Raw genomic sequence first — 16,917 nt, forward strand, 5'->3', positions numbered from 1 at the left:
TCGTATCGACCAATTTATAGTGATAAATAATGAAGGTACCCTTGGAACATTTGCGTCTTCTTTCGGAGGAAGAAAATTTAATGATGTATTCAGTGAAAACGAGAAGGTGGAGATTTGAAAATGGAGTGCAGAAGTTTCTTTGCTTTTAAGCATCATTGCAAAGCTGGTAGTGTATCCAAAAATACATTTGGTCAATATTAATGCTCATTATGTATGAATTGAAAATTGAATGTGTTTACATTTTTACAGCAGTCGCCATGAAAGAAGCCGCCACGTTGTGACAGGGTGTATTCAATCATTCCTTGTCCTGATGTTGTAGCACGGGCGATGCCTCCAGCAGTACACACTGCAGCTGTAGTAACACCACACGTTTCTGCAAACCTGCAGAATAGAGTGTTTAAACTTCGGATTATTAGGAACAGAAGACAGACATGCCAATAGATCACGGGCCATCATGAGAAGGGATGTCTCGACTCGAGGTTGTCCAACAACTGCAGAGATGCCCACAGATTTGCCTTCATTTACTAATGAGCACGGAGTTTGGCCTTTGAAGATGTAGCTTGTGCCAACATCCCTTATGTTATTCACTATGTTGTTTATTACAGTGAACATGTCGCCTTGTGGGCACTTTACAACTCTTTACAGTCCATTAACTTTGTGTGATGGTTCTAGGGGTGATCCATGAAAGACGGAGCTTCAAACTAATGATGGATGGGTGATGCATCACTTGGATCAGGAATAGGGCGCGCCAGTTTCCTTGAGTGTCCAAGGACTGTGTTTTTTGTCTGGGAATGGAATCCAGACTGGATCAAAGCCATCTGCTTAGTTTGAGGTCATGGATCTAGTATCTGGTGGGTCAAAGGTCAGGACTTTGAACCAGACACTGGATGGATGTGCTGTGGGACAATGTAGCAAGCTTAGGTAGCACTGCACTGCAGAGCTTTATGCAGATTTAAATCTTAAGAAGGGATTTCTGAATGATTCTTTTTTTGCCTTCTGACAGGCAGGGGGAGAGGGGTCAAAAACCTTTTCTGTGTCATGATTAAACTCAGACAATAAACTATTCAGTAGGGCACTGTAGCAAAAAACAAAAGATGACTTAGAAGTATTCATGCCCATCTCTTTAGTAGTTTGATCTAAGTCCAATACTCTCTCCAAGAAATGTTTGTGAGTGGGCCCAAGTAGCAAAACGTCAAAAAGCAATAAAGATAAAGAATATATATATATATATATATGGCACAAATCCAGTTCACAAAAGTAAAAACAATGTATTCGGTAGAAAAAAACAAAAAAAGTTAAGTAATATGGGGTTAATCGTGAGTGAAAGTAAAAAAAAAAACAAGCTGTTAACAACGGCTTCTATGTAAATCAATGCAAGGTTTTGGGAAGAAGTATTATTGTGAAAAATAAGTGTCTCTTTTTTAGAGGGATCTTGATAAAAAGGTTATTCAGTTTGAATAGGGTGTGCCAAACAAAGTCTTGTTTCGGAGAAAGAAATTCAGTCAATGTGCACTAGCGCTTTCCAGAGTCATCGCAATGAAGAAGAAAACCCAAGTCAAATCAGCCTTATAAAGCAAAAGGTATCTCTCCACGCCCAAAGCGTGACACAAGGCCATCAGAAGCGCCGAGTGACTTTTCCCAGTTGGGTCTTGTACTGTAACTGTTACGGAGCTTTCTTGCCCCAGAAAGTTAAATGTTGGTAAATTTGGGCTGAGAAGGATTTAAGAGCCTTGGATACAGCTGGTGGGAACTCGTCCTGGAGAGGTCTGCTACTTTTTAAAGACTCCACTCAGCTGTGCCTAAAAAAAGGCAAGTAAGTTTGGGATCTTTTGGGATTGTTGCAGCTAGTTCACCCCGCCTTCAATGGAAGAGAGATTAGCTATAAAGTTCAAAATATTAAGATTTAGCATTTGTATAAATCCTGCACACAGCCAGTAAAAAGCCAGAGTACATAAGCTGGTCTTCGCTGTGCATCAGTATCATCTGCAGTCCCCAACTTCTCTGTTCACCACAGGCCCCAAATATTAAGTCACGCAGCCCTGCAGTGATTTGGATTTCTTACTGGAGAACTGAGCCCCCCTGGGTAACTCAAGCGGTGAGTGCCTCTTTAATGGTCCCATGGCACAATAACCACCCATGACATGACAAGTCTACCAGCATCCAAGTTCTTCAATGCACTGCAGAAACAATCAGACCCCATACAACATACTCACGATGACTACCAATGGCGATCTTCTCTCCCTGTGGTTATTTTAGATTACAGGGAGGTCCAAACGTGTTGGGGTCAGGGAAACATGCAGGTAAGAGGGACATATGTTTGCGTTTCATCCTCCAAACAAAAAGGAGTGAGCTCTTAAATGAAAAACACCTGGCAAACCCAAACAAGAGAACCATACACAGAACTACATTAAGCATGGCTTTTCTATTACAAATCCAAGCAGTCCCAAATACGTAAATCTTTTAAATAGTATGTGTTTTTGTGCATACATAGTCTAGCGTATACCCGTATTTCTCAATTCAGGTTCTCTTCTGCATTAAAAATAAGATGTTCAAAGCGTTCTGCACGTGCAAATTATCTACTCTGACCTGCTTCAAAGAGGTTCTCCAAATTCTTGTTTACCATTGGAATCTTCCCTGTAGAGTAACTATATTTCTAATAAAGACCATGCCATATTCATGAATTCTCCAGCATTGTGGGTATTCCTTTTACAACTCTTTTGCTAGTTGCCAATTTATTTAAATCCTACTGTTGAGCGTCCTCCTCACATGTTTAGTGCTGATGCAATCACCAGGATCTCTTTCACAAAGTCTTGAGCACACGCTCACAAATGGATTCCAGCTTCCTGTGATGTTATTAACAGGGTGTACTCAGTTGTCTCCATTTTACTGACCCTGCCTTTTACCTAGGATTTAGCTAATAAATAATTATTTTTTATGGACTTGCGTTAGGCCTTACTTCTTAATACTAGTGAACTACTGTTTGATGTATTTATCCTTACACCTTCCTACGAGTAAGTACTAAGGCTGGCCCATGCTACTAAAGGGCCAGCAATTGATACTTTAAGGCACATTTGACATTTGGAGAGCATGCACAGCACAGGTGCTTTAAAGGCTCAGCAAGAGCACATATTAAAGGCTCTAGGCACTCCCCTGCCTTACTCTTCAAAGAGAAATTCTTACAGTCACCATGTCCAGAGTGAGTTGCATTTCCGAATGAACCTTAGGTTAATAAAAGGACAGACTCCTCTTGGATGAATTTCACTCCAAATCTAGACCTATGAGGAACATACAGCACCTATAGGAATGAGCTCTGCATCAATATCTGCGTCTTCTCCAGGACACAAGTTCTGACTAGGCATCAAGCCATTCCTCTGTTCCTGAAACATCAATATTCAAGAGAAATGCATCTTTCACATGCACTACGCAGTCTTGGCAGTGATGCTGAGATTTATGTGAATGAAAAAGAGGCTCCAAGACTCTGTGCTGCGATCCAAAATCTGGGCCAGGTGGAATGGTGACTTTATTACAAGTTGAGGGAGGCTGTCCAGATCGTGGAAGGGCGCTGCACATGCATCTGTAGGGACTTTACAATAATCATGCTCTCATAGCCAGAAGAATGTGGTCTTCGCACTCAAGTTCTGCCTTCAGTATGTGCTCATAGAGATGAGCTTGCATGATTAAGCTGCTACACTCATCCTGTTTTTACCCAGTAATGCAGAACAAAAAAAAAATAGGAGTCAACCAAAACCTAATTTAAACAAACGGATCACAAAACCAAACAACAAAGCCAAACAGTAAAAGTGATGATGTACAGAAGTGACAGCCTTGCTTTCTTCCTTGTGCAAAATCCTGAATTCTTCTTCGCTCATTAGGAGCAAGCACTGCAGGAAAGAGGCATTGAGTGAACTTCTTGGGGGTTGCGACCTCTTTGCCTTCTTCAACTCCTTTCATAGGATCCAGTCCTCCCGCAAATGCTAAGCAGGGCCACCATTGTGTATTCAGAGGGGTGATGCAGACTTTCTCCGGCCATGAGATGAGGAGGGAAGCCTGGATGCTGATGTGGGATGGACAGGTAATCCTTTTCTGAAAGTGCCTAACATCCTCTATCTAAATGCAATAATACAATATATTATTGCCTTCAAACATTGAGAGCATTCCAAAAAACACCATCACTTGAATACGTAAAGAAACCCTAGTACTGAAGTGAACTTAGCTGAGAGACTTGATTTACTTGCCATTCATGAGGCTCCACTTAGGAATCCACATTTAGGTGCTATGCTACCAGACTGGACAGCTACTCTCAACTCTGTGCGAGTGCTGTAGCGCAGAAGGAAAACTGTGGTCACGTTAAGTTCAGCATTTGTAGTAATCTCCACTCATAGTTAAAGTTTGCAGGTCTTGAGACACATGGCTAACCATTTGAGCTATTCTGGAACAATTCTAGTAGGAGGAATTGCATCCAGGCTCTTACAAGCTCGAATACCTCTACAGGTGCCCAGGGGTTGAAAATATAGACCTCTGAAAGAATTAGTGAACCATAAACTATTGTGAGTTAAACCAGGTTTCCGTTATCTAGGACCTCCTTAAATGTCCCAGCAGAGAAAGTTCAGCCAGAAAATTTGTGATTGCCTACCTCACTGAATATATCTAAATGAGGGCTCTCACAACCCAGGTTTCACCACTCAGTTCTTAATACCAAAACTTAGGTTCAATATGGCGAAAACAGCAGCATCAGAAGTCAACTAATGTATTAATGAGCTGTGCTTATTAGAGGAGTTCTAGAATGTATATGCATTTGCATTTTATATACTTTTCAATCCATTCTTTTTCTGAACTTGAAAGACTTGAATATCCTCATAACTGAACCTATTTTTTCAAAGATGAGCTTTGTCTTTCCCCTTATTACGCACACTCAATGTTACGCTAGAAACTCACTGTTCACCCTTTAAGTGACCTTCAGAAAAATGCTTGGACTAGAGCTCTTGTTTGTTGAGATTTCCAGTCAAACTACTGGTTCTCGAGTGCTTAGCGAGGACAGATCTACACAATCCTGCATGGGGATTTCAAAGTGATTTGATATGAAAAGCCAATTGTAAATCAGACATTTGGGAAATGATGACATCCCCCTTTCCAGACCCTATCTGGAAAAGGTGCATCTCCACTGCCCTGGCTGTTGCCTACATTAACATGCTTCAGAAATGCAAATATAACAACAAAGTGAGATACAATATATTCACAAAAAAGTCCAGATTAAAATAGTTTCAATCCACAGTTCCAAATGGAGATGCGGGAGGAGCAGGACGAACAGTAGGACATGACGTTAGCTTGCAAAGATACTTGAAAATGAACTTTTGAACTATGGCTGTTCCTTCACTTAAGCTGGCCCGTCTCTACTGTATGCCTGATAATTAAGGTGCAAAACCAAGATATAATTATCCTATTTAAACATCTACTGTTTTGGAAGGATGACCGAGTTCGAAATATTAAGAGGAACTGAAGAATTGTGGCCGACATTTGGCGTTGCTACAGTGAACAGCATTTACTGATACTACTTTATAGTGACCTGAAGAAGCCCTAGTTCTAGGGCGAAACGCATTGGCTGTGTTTACATGAAATAGAAGAAATTGAAATAAAGAATTTCCGGTTCACATTTGGAACTGTGGATTGAAACTATTGTATTCAGGACTTTTTTGCGATTATATTGCCTCAATTTGTTGTTATATTTTCATTTGATTTATGATCATGTGGCAGCTGGTCATTTGAGGTGGGCAGTTTTAACGTTTGTGACTTAGGAGTGACTATACTGGGTGGTGCAGTAAGCTGTGCCTTGCTGCCATTCTTAGTTATCAGTGCTTCAGAAATGCTTCCGAAATGGAAGTCATTAGGAGTACCGAAGAAAGAGAAACGGCTGAGGAATAGCTTTACTTTGGCCACTGATTTGATCTACAAACTGCAAGATCAGCTCCCTAATTTAAATGCATTTAGGAACCCTTAGTTTAGAATAATTCAGTATTAATTTATAGCTCACAATTCTTCCTTGAGCACTCCTATCTGACTTTTTATCAGATGATTTAGAGTATGGCAGACAAATTAATGTCACCTAAATGGATATCACGTCCACCTAATTTAGAGATGTCCATAGGCCCCATGAACATCTCCCCACATTGACAGGAACCATCATAATGGCAGTTCCTGTCAATGTAAGAAAAGTTTAACGGACAGTACAGTCAGCCATGATCTCCTGAAGCGGTAGTTTGTTTTTCAAGAAAAAAAATTAATGTCCCACACACCCTTGGAGCTTTCTCCCAAGGTTAGGAAATTAATGACTGCTTTCCTATACCTCACTACCGTGTTTTTAAAAAGGGCAGATGGTGTAATGTCCTTCCACTAACAGCCCCTACTCCACCAGGTTGTAGGAGGAAGTATTCCATCTACCGTCCATCTGTCTCTAAATGAGGAAGGAGGACCAACTGTTTGAGGGCATGGTACTTCATTGGATTTGCGCTGGAGTACTCAGGCTCACACACTCTAAATCAGCCTCTGTTGCTTTAAGCATGAGTTAAGTGACCTTCCTTGCCATCCCACTCTTGCCTCTCAGTTTTTAATCTTTTGACGAATCAACCGTGATCTCATCTCCCTGCACTGGTTGTTTGCGTGTTAATCACCATTCCCGAGTTCCTTTCACCTCCCTTTCTTTTCCTCCTCATCTTGGTTCTCTGGAACCATTTCTCTGTTTTTCTATAGATACTTCCTTATTGGTGTGAGTCCTGCTCCAGATCTGCGCTTTTTGATAACTGTCGACTTTCAGCCACTACTGAAAATAGGATTGCTGAAGGTTTGATACTCCCTCCCTTCACAGTTACTGCCACCACAGACTGTCCTTCTCCACCCTTACTCAATATAGAATCGTTTAGAAACAAAAAAGGGATCAGTTTCACATCAAAATGCAGGAAAATAGAGACTAGAAGCTTAAAGATGTAGCCTAAAAGAATCCGGATAGACCCAAGTGGACAGGGGGGATTAGGTTACTTGGGATTTGGCCTGAAACACGCAGTTTTGTTAAAATCTGAACGTGGAGACTGGTTTCACAAAACGGGCTCGAAGTCTGCTAAGGGCCTTACTCCCCCTTCAGGTGAGCCTCGTGCAATGCTCCAACACTGAGAAGAGTAAGGTCAGCCAAATAAAGGGCGAGCCTGGGGAGGCCTCTCTCGACATTGCTGATTATGTCAGTGAAAAAACGATTTTAAAACATAATCTGCTTCTGCCCTTCTCAATGTATGTTTAGTCCCCAGAAATATTCATGTTTGCATTTTGTCAAATCGGACAGAACTGGTTCCTAGATGGTTCAATTATGGATTTAAAGAGGTGTGGATGTGTAGAAAGGGCTCCTTTTTATGAAAATACTTAAAGTAAACAATCTCTCTCGGCAATGTCTTACCTGTACGTGTTTCGGATACAATTTTCCACCCGCTCGACAGGGGTATTTTACGTCAAAGGGTACTTTGCTTCCCCAGCTCTTAACCAGTGCTCATATCTTATTTCCTAACCTTTTCTAGCCTTGAGGCGTTCTCCTTACAGGGCTAATCCTAAATCTTAGGATGTTACACGTGGACTTCCAAACCATATTCGCATATGCCTTCAGGCACTGGGAGCAAACATTTAACATTTCCATCTTCCACTAAGCATTAGTTAGAAACTGCAAAGTTTCTACTAGCCTGCGATTCTCCCCGCCTTTTCCGAACTGCAATTCATTCTCTTCAAGTGTTAAGTATTTTAAATGAATTTAATTTAATATCCCACTCTCCCAGGCCATTTTTGCCTCCTACATTATAGTACACGCCATGCAGTTTCTTTGTGCAAGAAACGTAGAGGGTTTGTTCAAACTTCTGGATCCAGGGAAACAGAGGGTTTGAAAAGATTTCTATAGAACTTGGGACTGACGTTGCCCCAGAAAGGATTATAGCCAACAATAAATAAGAGCAATAAGTCACTATACAGGTATTTTTTAATGAATGCATATTTTTAAAATCAATCTAATAAAGAAATTCCAGAAATGAACCCACCAGCATAAACATCTAAGCAATGATTTAGCCAAGTAAATGCAGTCCACTAACTTCATGGGAGGGTCAGCTTTCGCAAGTTATTAATCGCAGTTTTCCTCTAAAGCGATACATGCTACGAGACGTTTCCTTGTCAAGATCTGCTAACAAAAGATTCTTAGTTCCTAGATACCATAATGAACATGGACATTATACACAGTTATCAACAAGTCTATTACATTCCAACTACCTTATTGGTGGTGAGCTGAAGGTCAGAAATTAGTACTTACTGGCTCTAAGAATGTTCTCCTTGCTGCTGCACCTGGACTGGACCTGCAGAAAGAGATGGCACAGACACCGTCAGATACTATGCGCTAACAGCGACAGAGAAATATCTAAAATTCATGGGCAAGCTCCTGGGACCTAGAGACAGAGCTTTTAAGATCATGAATGTGAGTGTGTGGGAGGGAAGGAGATTACTTGCAGCCATGCACGTCAGACGCTCTCTTGCAATCTTTGAGGGAAATCTTGACAAATCTTCAACGCAACAAAAAAGGCAGCGCGCAAGAGATAGATTTTCTGCCACCTCTTTGTCATCCATTCTTATCTTTCCAGCTGCATACTGTGTCCCATTTTAAGACAATAAGGCTAAGAACACATTTGCTTTAAGAGTCAAAAACAATTTGCTGCTCAGAATAGAAGCTCTAAAAAAGTACGAAGGCAGAAGTTTAAAAGTCAAAATGTGTGCATTATTTTGTACTGGATACTATTCACCAAACTCTATTCATCCGTTTTCTAACTGCGAAAAATGATTGAATAAAAATTCAAATTTACTGATCCACCAAGTGACTTTATTTAGCACCGCAGGCTGCTGTCTAAAGCAGCAGGACGCTGCACTCATAGGCTGTGCTAAAAGAGGAAAATGTATGCAGTTCAGCTATATCGAGCTTCCATAACCGCAAAATAATGTAAGGTTGTATAATGTGCACAACACTTTCTGAACTCCTTCCACCACACATCTGCCAAGGTGGGCCTGGCAGGAATATTTGTTTGGGGATTGTGATATCATGAAAAAACAACAACCGCAGAGTGCAAAAAGCACCGATTACCCATTCTCAAAAAAGAAGGGTAAATGTGGCTCTGGCATTAGAATACAGCTTGCCTATTTGTTACATGCAAAGGTGACTCGTTTCTCCTTCAAGCCTACTACGAATGCTAATTTGTGCCTTTCTGTTTGAAAGTCAAAGGCACGTGGCCCAATAGGGTAGGTGGAAGGGGGTACCCTTCCATCTTGTTTGCTCCAGGTGGCACTTCTTGCCTTCTCCAACAAACTGGTAGAAGAATGAACAGAAAACGAAGGGCCAATCATAGCACCAAATAACAGCTTGATGGGAACAGAGGTGGAAATCTGAACCCAGCTTCTGGGTTGTGGAGCATCTTCTATCAGAATAACGTGGCCTCTTTAGGGTGGCAATGAATCTACATTGTTTATGAGAAGAACCCACATTTGCAAAGAGCCAGAGAGAAATGATACAATGCGATTTCTCTGGTCTAACCTGAGACTGTTTGGTGACTCTGGAGTTAGTCAGTGCAAACACAGCAATGTAAGGTCAGGCATCTCTACATCCTGCTCAGGGCTCTGAGTTATGTGTACATATGACCTGCAGGGCAATGACATGGGCCATTCCTGTCGAGTGCACATACACGTGTCGCCAACAATGCATCCATCATACTAATGAAGTTAGGCGAGTTCCTCCTTTGACAGAAACAGGCAAATACAACAAATTCAGGAACACTAGGTTCTATTTTCAGCTTCTGGTAACCAGACAATTGTCTAAAAGTCCTAGATCCCACCCATGTGGTTGTGTCAAATAGGGGTGATGGAAAGACGCAACAGCATTACGATCAAGCCAAAAGGTTGCTCCAAGGTGGTCACAGTGCACAACTACATTGTGGAACAGAGGCAATCATTGGATTGAGAAGTTAAATTGCCAGATTATTGTTTGGAGAAAGTGTAGCTTGTCTAAGGTTGAAGAGAAGTGCTAAAGTGTGTGTCATGTGGATCATTAAACCTTCTATAACATGGCTACATACTAATCACTTGCTGTTATTTCAGCCACACTGTTGCCAAATAAAAAAGATTAAAAGCTCGCTTTTCCTGTGCTTTGACATATTAGGTACCAAGGTTGTGAGCTAGCTGGCCCCATGTTCCATTTTCGTTGAAATTGCAAACAGAAAAATATTGATATTCGTTTTGTAGCCAATTTGCATGTAACTTCATTTATCATAAATTTAGAGACTCTTGACACTGGCATAGGTTTGATTAATTGCACGGGCCTCCTTTCCTCTGCTCGCAGAAGCTTGCCCACAAATAACATACACAATCACACAACAGGCCGGACTCTACTCAATGACACAACCTACTTGTTGCAATGGAACACTGTATGAAGGGTAATGTGCAACTTAGGGTGGTGAATGATTGCCTTTCACTAATGAAAAAAAAACACAAACTGCAAATGTTGAAAAAAAAATCCACCCCTCAAAAAATAGACAAAGTAGTACTTCCCTCGGCCCCAATTTTGGTTCTCGTCTGAACAGACTTAAGTTCTGAAATAAGTGTGTAAGCCTCCCTTTTCCCTTGCTTTACCTAAAAAACATAATGCTGAACCAAAGAAAAGGATCACTGAAGAAAAAAAGAACGCAACTACCCCCTCACTACCAAAGTAAAGAAAGTGAGGGATTTGGGGCATATCCAAAAATAAATGCATTATGCAACGCTGGTTTCTTGCACCTTGGAAGGTGAAGTTTTGCTTTCTCCCAGAAAAAAGAAATGAGGATGAATGATGACCGGCTCAGCGGTAAATGAAGTAAGTCGGCTCGGCGAACTGTGGAATGGAGCTAGCAAAGACAACACAGTCCTAACAAAAAAACAAGAACAAAAAAAAAGACTAAAAGAGATCTAGGAAAGAGAAACTAAGTCAACGAAAAGTAACCCAAAGGACAAAAGAGAAAGCTTCTAAGAGGATAAAATGTTAGTGGACAGACAGCGCTAAGGAAGGAAAATGAAAGTCAAGAATCTTTACAAAGTGTAGTAAGGAGCTCAAACTCATAGCGCAAAGCAATGTTTGCGAATGGAAGCAACTCCTTTGATCAGTAATAGTTACTCTCGAGTCGTAGCCTCTATTCCTCCCGAGTTCATCTTTGAGCCCTTCCAACCTACAGTGGAGCTATTGCATGGACAAAAACAAAAGTTTGGTAAGGAACAGAGACTTGGAGCTTGTTGGGTTACTTTACTAGCAATTCTTCAAATGAGCCGGGAGGATTATCCTGCACTCTCTCCCATGTACGTCCTAACAAAAGACCACCAACTTCGAACTCACCATTCTCCTCTACACAGCAAGCTCAAATACTCAGCACTGATCAGTGAAATGGAATGGACACCAGGGCCACTTACAAATGTCACAAAAACCACAATCCACGTTACAACATTTTAAACCAGTTTGAGATTGTAAACTGGTTTAAAGGTCACTAAATCGGTTTCTGAAATTTGAGTTTCAAACGGCCCTCCAGATCCAAAGGGGAGCAATCTGGAAGACCGCTCTAACTAGAGAAAACTGGACAGGAGATGATCGCTAGACACTGAAATAAAGGGGGTCTCTCAATTCTGGGGTCGAACCGATTTAGTTCAAGTGGACTCCCAAGAACACATTAATGATACTCCTCCTTTGCTCCAATGACCTAATAAAAATCCATAACAATTTGGGTTTCGTTTTTATGAATGCATTCTAATGGCAGACATTGTTCAGCCTAGAAAGCAGCTCATCATAATGAGATATGTGCACAGAGTGTCGGTGTCAGAGCTGGGACCTACATTTATTTAAAACTACTCATCTACGCACTAACTTATACCACTGCTTCCCATTGCCGGAAAAAAGACAAATTTGAGTTAAAATTATAATGCAATCTTACCATAATTGCCAAAGAATACATGCTGAAATTTTATGCATCTACTGTTTTTTTTGTTTTCCATGAAACTGATGCCCCTTGTCGATGCTGGACTGAAAATAAAGTTACTCGTACTTCTATGTTTGCATAATCAATTTACTGAGTGGATCTTGTTGCGAAATACAAAATGTACTGTGCTTGTGGGCTATTTGGTCTGTTTGGACATTTAATAACACCAGGCTGGAATCAGCTACCACCAAACTACAGTCAAAAAAGGTGGCTATTCGAACGATGACTAAAAAACAAACTTCAACCAGGGTAAGGGGACATCTCTTGTACTCGGATCCACTTTTTATTTTTAAACCAATTTTATTGCATTTTCAAAGGTGTACATTATGTAGCAATCAGTCATGTTTACATACATCGATAAGAAGCAGTCGCCCCAATTCGATATTAACAATCACAATAGTGACAATGCGAAGTAACATATTCTTCATATAATATACAAGCAATTTCCCGAACTCCAACCCCCACCCCCAACCCGCATTCCTTGTTAACTAAGACAGGTCACCTATTGTACAGTCTAGATGTTCTCGGGGGGCAACTGTGTGCAAGAAAGTGTTTGTACGCTGTGCCCTCCCTAGCAGGCCACTACAATTCCGGCATGGACAGCACTAAACTGACCAAGGGTGTGCATCTGTTCTTCCAGTGCATACAGAAATGGGGCGTACAGTTGTAGCGTGCACGGAGCGACCAGCAGACAGGCATCTTGATCAGCGAACTACCCAGCCTCCAGTCCCCACGCTCCCTGAGGCTCCCATCATTTAGGGCTCTGGCTCCTGCGCTTTGAAGCTCTCTAGTAACAAATCCAGTTTGATCGAAATTGGCGTTTTACGCAGGCCTCCTTATTCCTCCTGTGACTGCCTCGCTTTCAGCAAGTACCCAGCGCCCAACCTCCTCACGAGTCCTCTACCCTAGGGGTCAGTGGGGATTTTCGAGCACCTTGTTATTAATCTTTTTGCGAACAGCAGTGTCATTTTTGTGGACCGAGTCACCAACTTAGAGCCTTTGGGTCTAGGGGACAATCCCAGTATGCACTGTGCAGGGTTATCCCATTGTTTCGGTCCTCTCCGGTCCAACATTGTGGCCATTATTTCCTCCCAGTAATTAGAACCACAACACGAGCAGTAAGTCTGCTTCCTGGGCATCACAACGGGGACATTCATTGTAGCTGGATCCATCCTTCACCTTTAGCATGCCAATCAGATGCATCATCGAGTTATCAGCGCTGCATTTTACTGAGCACCATATCTCCAATTCTATTCAGCAAAAAGAAAGGTGTATGAAACTTTCTGCATTTTTATCTGAATTAAGGGGAGTTTGCGCTGCTCTTTTCCACTGGGCCAATGCTGCTTGGAGTTAAGCCCTAGTCCCAACAATTCAACTCCCATCAAACAGGAGCCCCCTCTGGCTTGGTCTCTGGTTCCAGCAGATCTTTATAGAGAAGATTTTGTTTTCACGTCAATTGTCCTTGCGTATTTCGTGTGATGCCCCGTCGTCTCACTGACCGTACTAAATGTCTGGACACCCTTTTGGGGTTTGCTTCCCTGCCCGACTGTATACCACACTACTTAGAGCCTTTATTTTCCTTCATAGTCTATTCACTTACCTGAGTGTCAAGCTACTCAACTTGGTCATTGGCTCGCCCATCTTTCGCCCCCAACTCTCTGTTCTTTTGCAACTAGAATTGGCTTGATTGTTACACCTGCCATTTCCAGTCAAATTTATGAAGTCAGAGGCAAGACTTTGGTTCAAAGATTAAACTTCCATCTTTGAGGTGTACATTTATGCCTTAAGCCGGCATTTCGATGCTAAATGAACAGATCTTTACCAGTAGAGTCAGTCCCAGTGACTTATTCTAGACTGCAAATGCTGTTGCTTTATACGTCCTTACTTTAAAATGCAAAACGTAGAGGGAAAATAAAACTTTATCTTAAAGTGTGACCAACTGGAATGGAAAAGTGAATCCTCTATTTTGCATTCTACAGCTAACACTAATGTGGATCACTTTATACAGCATCGAAACCTTATATTTAAAAGTTGTCTTAAATTAATACACATCTCATAGCAGGCTTTACTGGTAAGATTATTCTTTAAAACTTTAGACGACTGTCAAATTAAAGCAAGGCCATCAGACCTTGAACCAAGTTCATCTTAAGCAAAGATGCTCCATAAGCAAGGATGGCATGAGTTGATGACCTACCCAGGATTTTCAGACTGACCACAATGCTGGCCCTTTATGTGCGTTACCGGACAACAGAAAAGCCTTTGCCTGTAACTGTACTCCTTCCAGGACATTCAGCTGAGGTGAGCTCAAGGTGTGATTTGGCAGTGGAAAACACATAATAAAAAAAGCTGCCTCCCCGCAGGGTAGGAGGCCAGAAACACAGCGAAACACAGCAAGTAAGGATACTAACTGACAAACACACACTGACAAAAGTAGGCAATAGACATTTGCACAAGCAGTCCTCATACAAGCAAGTCAGCCATGCTCACCATGCACGTAGCGTTCTGGTAACAACACAGATGCAGAGCAGATTCCAGATTGAACAATGCAGACATGTGCATGCATTCAGCCACAGTATCAAGCTGAGAGCCGGCCACGAAGGGATTAAAACAAATATAGCAGACAAGAAATAAAGACAGCAGGCTGAGACTAGCACTCTCCTACAAACACACAAAAACATTACTCACTTGTAACGCGAGTTCTCACCATGGTTCACCTTCTCGATAGACTTATCGTCTGACATTGTTCTATAACTGTAGAAAGCTGGAACCATTTTGAAAAACAGCTTTAGGATGGAACACTTGTACCAACCTTGCGACAACTAGATCTATAAGCGGGCACCTCCTACACACAAGTGTTTCACCCAAAAACAAAATGCGCTGACCATGCTACAGCGCAATGGGTGGTAGGTGACTAGGACAATCTGTGGAGATGAAGGCTCTTGGGGAGAACTAGCGGCACAACTCATTAACCCCACCCTTCTCCCCTGGAGGCTGTCGTCACAGATTCCCACCGTGTGAATAGGAGATCAGTTCAGAGGGGGGCTGAAGAGGTCCATGTATAGCAAGGGTTAGGCATTGGGTGTCAGGACGGATTAGAACTGATTAACAGACTATGACCGGAATAACAAAATGTGGGGAAATTTGGCCAGGTTGTAGCTATGCACAAAAGATTGGACACACCTTACAAATAACGCTTTCATCAGCTTAATTTTGTTTTGGTAAAAATAACCCAAAGCACCCCACAGTAGAGCCGAGCAGTCACTGAAGCATGGTAATCTAGAACACCTCAAAACCAGGACAAATGTGGCAGGCCTGTACAAGACAAATACATTTTCCACACTCCCCACGCTTTAACCATATGAAATACATTTTTTCGAAGGGAATCCGTGTGAAATTCTTTCCCATTGTATGCACAAAGGATCGCTTTGTTGGGCAGTAAGCCGGACAGCACTTACCTCCTTTGGCTGAGCTACACATACGAATATGCCCTACACAACAATCTGACACTGTGCTTCCCGAACATTTGATCCACGACCCAATTTTTTAGAAAAGCAAACTTTCGTGACCCTCCTAGCTTTAACTGACATGAGGCGGGGGTAATTGTTTATCTTAATAGTTAGCAGGCATGCTTTCAAAAGGATGTTAAATTACCATTCTCTCTACAATTTTTTGTGTTCCTCTCTAACAGCAATTGTTTGTAAATGTCACAACTTTGACCTCTACCTTGAATATGTATTTATTGGACTGTGGCCATGATGTTGATCTGCTCATAAAAGTGATAGATGGTGAATTACACTGGAGCTGGAACACTTTTCAGAGTGGGGCCTTGCCCTATGGCATCAGTTCCCTAAAATGACAAACTTTCAGATTAATCTTCGAGTTGGTAACAGGGATTTTAACAAATCTGAAAAACTCCGTGCAGCACAGTATGGGATAAGGCCTCATATGCACTTTTGTGTTAAAACAAGATCCAATTGTGCAAATTTAGTATCCATATATATATTGTATTGTATGTATTACTTATAAAGCGCACTGTGACCAACATGGTATCCTGGCACTAGTTATTACCACTATGTAAGAAGAAACAACTAATCAAACTATGAAGCTGAAACAGATTATTAATGTGGGAACAACCAGGTTTTCAGTGATCTTCTGAATTTTAATAAGTCAGAGTGAGATCTTAATGGAGCTGGTTGTTGGTTCCATATGAGCTGCATTTGGGGTAAAAGCACGTCCTCCTTGTCGTACTTTTTGAAATCTGGGTTCTTGGACATAATTGCGAGTGGTTGATCGGAGGTGTCTGCCAGAAGTATATCTTATTAGTTTAGCTTGTGGGCATTTTGGTCCTTTGTTGTATAGTGCCTTATGAACAATACAGAGAGATTTAAAAATAATTATCTGTTTAATGGGCAACCAGTAGAGATTATTCACAGCCTTTGTGGCAGAAGAGTGTCGAGGTCTGTTCAATGTTAACTTTGCTGTAATTATCTGAATACGCTCTAGCTTTCTTTAATTAATAGCTGGGGGCTCCCAATAAAAGGGCATTGCAGTGGTCCAGCCTACTTAGTATTACACCTCTAGAGATCAGTGATCTGGCTGGCAGGTCGAGCAGAGGATATAGCTTCCTGAGGGCCCGGATCAGTGCGAAGCAAGTCCTGGTAAGTCTGTTCACTTGTTTTACCATGGACAGACCTTCATCTATAATCACACCTACGTTTCGTACCGCCGCTGGGTTGCCCAAAGGCAATTCCGTGGGTAGAGGCCAGAAGTTAGGGGATAGAGATACCCAGATTTTATTAGACGAGCAACAGAGGAGCTCAGTTTTGCTTCCATTCACCTTGAGTGAGTTTGCGTTCATCCAAAG

At 41.7% G+C, this 16,917-nt stretch overlaps 1 protein-coding gene across 9 annotated transcripts in view; it reads right to left on the reverse strand.

Annotated features, from left to right (window-relative positions):
• Positions 1-16,917, reverse strand: part of GPHN (gephyrin) — a 1,582,310-nt gene that overhangs the window by 135,261 nt on the left and 1,430,132 nt on the right. For 6 of the 9 annotated variants that reach the window (XM_085627211.1, XM_085627210.1, XM_085627216.1 and 3 more), the window contains one exon: positions 8,330-8,372. In XM_085627211.1, coding sequence (XP_085483337.1) covers positions 8,330-8,372 — 43 coding nt within the window. Of the gene's footprint in view, positions 1-8,329; positions 8,373-11,203; positions 11,267-16,917 lie in introns of all 9 variants that reach the window. The other 3 variants (XM_085627214.1, XM_085627212.1, XM_085627209.1) reach the window with 1 other exon arrangement.

The sequence above is a fragment of the Triturus cristatus genome, chromosome 9, assembly GCF_964204655.1.
Source record: "Triturus cristatus chromosome 9, aTriCri1.1, whole genome shotgun sequence".
Classification (NCBI taxonomy): domain Eukaryota; kingdom Metazoa; phylum Chordata; class Amphibia; order Caudata; family Salamandridae; genus Triturus; species Triturus cristatus.